Below are 613 nucleotides of genomic sequence, written 5' to 3'. Positions count from 1 at the left end.
ACCACCGATGTCGGATCGACCACCAAACGGAAGAACGAGGCCATCGCGGCCCGTCTCTGATCGCGACTGTCCGGATTGGCCAACATCGACTCCAGCAGATTTTGGGACCACCTTTCCAGATCCCTGTGGTCGAACGTCTCTCGTTCCTCGTTCGCCAGCTGCCGTCTGCGCTTTTCGAACGAGACGAGCTTCGCGACGTGCGCTATGCAACCGAGACTCACGGTCTTTGGAAGGGAGGCGTATCGGACGCACGCTTCTGCGTACCTTATCTCCTTTTCGATCTCCACCCTCAGCTTGTCGGCGGCCGATCTCGCACGCCTGTCGACGCGCCTCGCGATCTCGAACTCGTCCTTCTCGGCGACTTCCGGTCTCGTCGACTGGCGAGAGTCGAGACGCGGGAATACCGGAGGCGCACCGCGGCAGATATCCTCCTCGTCTTCCGTACCTTCGTTCGCGATCGTCGTGACGAGATGGTGGCACTCCTTGTCCGTCTGCTCCTTCCTGCATACGAAACACCGGTATCCGACGTTCGGACAACAACCGATGGGCAACGCCGGTAAGGTGCCCACGACGACCACGAACCTCCAGAGTGCCGACAGGCGCCTCGATATCA

At 60.5% G+C, this 613-nt stretch overlaps 1 protein-coding gene across 1 annotated transcript in view; it reads right to left on the bottom strand.

Moving 5' to 3' along the window:
* Positions 1-264: 264 nt before the first annotated feature.
* The window catches only part of LOC117111920 (intracellular protein transport protein USO1-like), a gene marked incomplete at its 3' end in the record, with an annotated part of 5,559 nt that continues 5,210 nt past the window's right edge, over positions 265-613 (bottom strand). Inside the window, exon 5 of the mRNA XM_033254961.1 lies at positions 265-603. Coding sequence (XP_033110852.1) covers positions 265-603 — 339 coding nt within the window. The remainder of the gene's footprint in view (positions 604-613) is intronic.

Source organism: Anneissia japonica, unplaced genomic scaffold, assembly GCF_011630105.1.
Source record: "Anneissia japonica isolate Jap-2015-1 unplaced genomic scaffold, ASM1163010v1 scaffold12903_len6015_cov157, whole genome shotgun sequence".
NCBI lineage: Eukaryota > Metazoa > Echinodermata > Crinoidea > Comatulida > Comatulidae > Anneissia > Anneissia japonica.
Note: the sequence above shows the minus strand (reverse complement) of the source record. Positions and strands in the feature narration are given on the sequence as shown.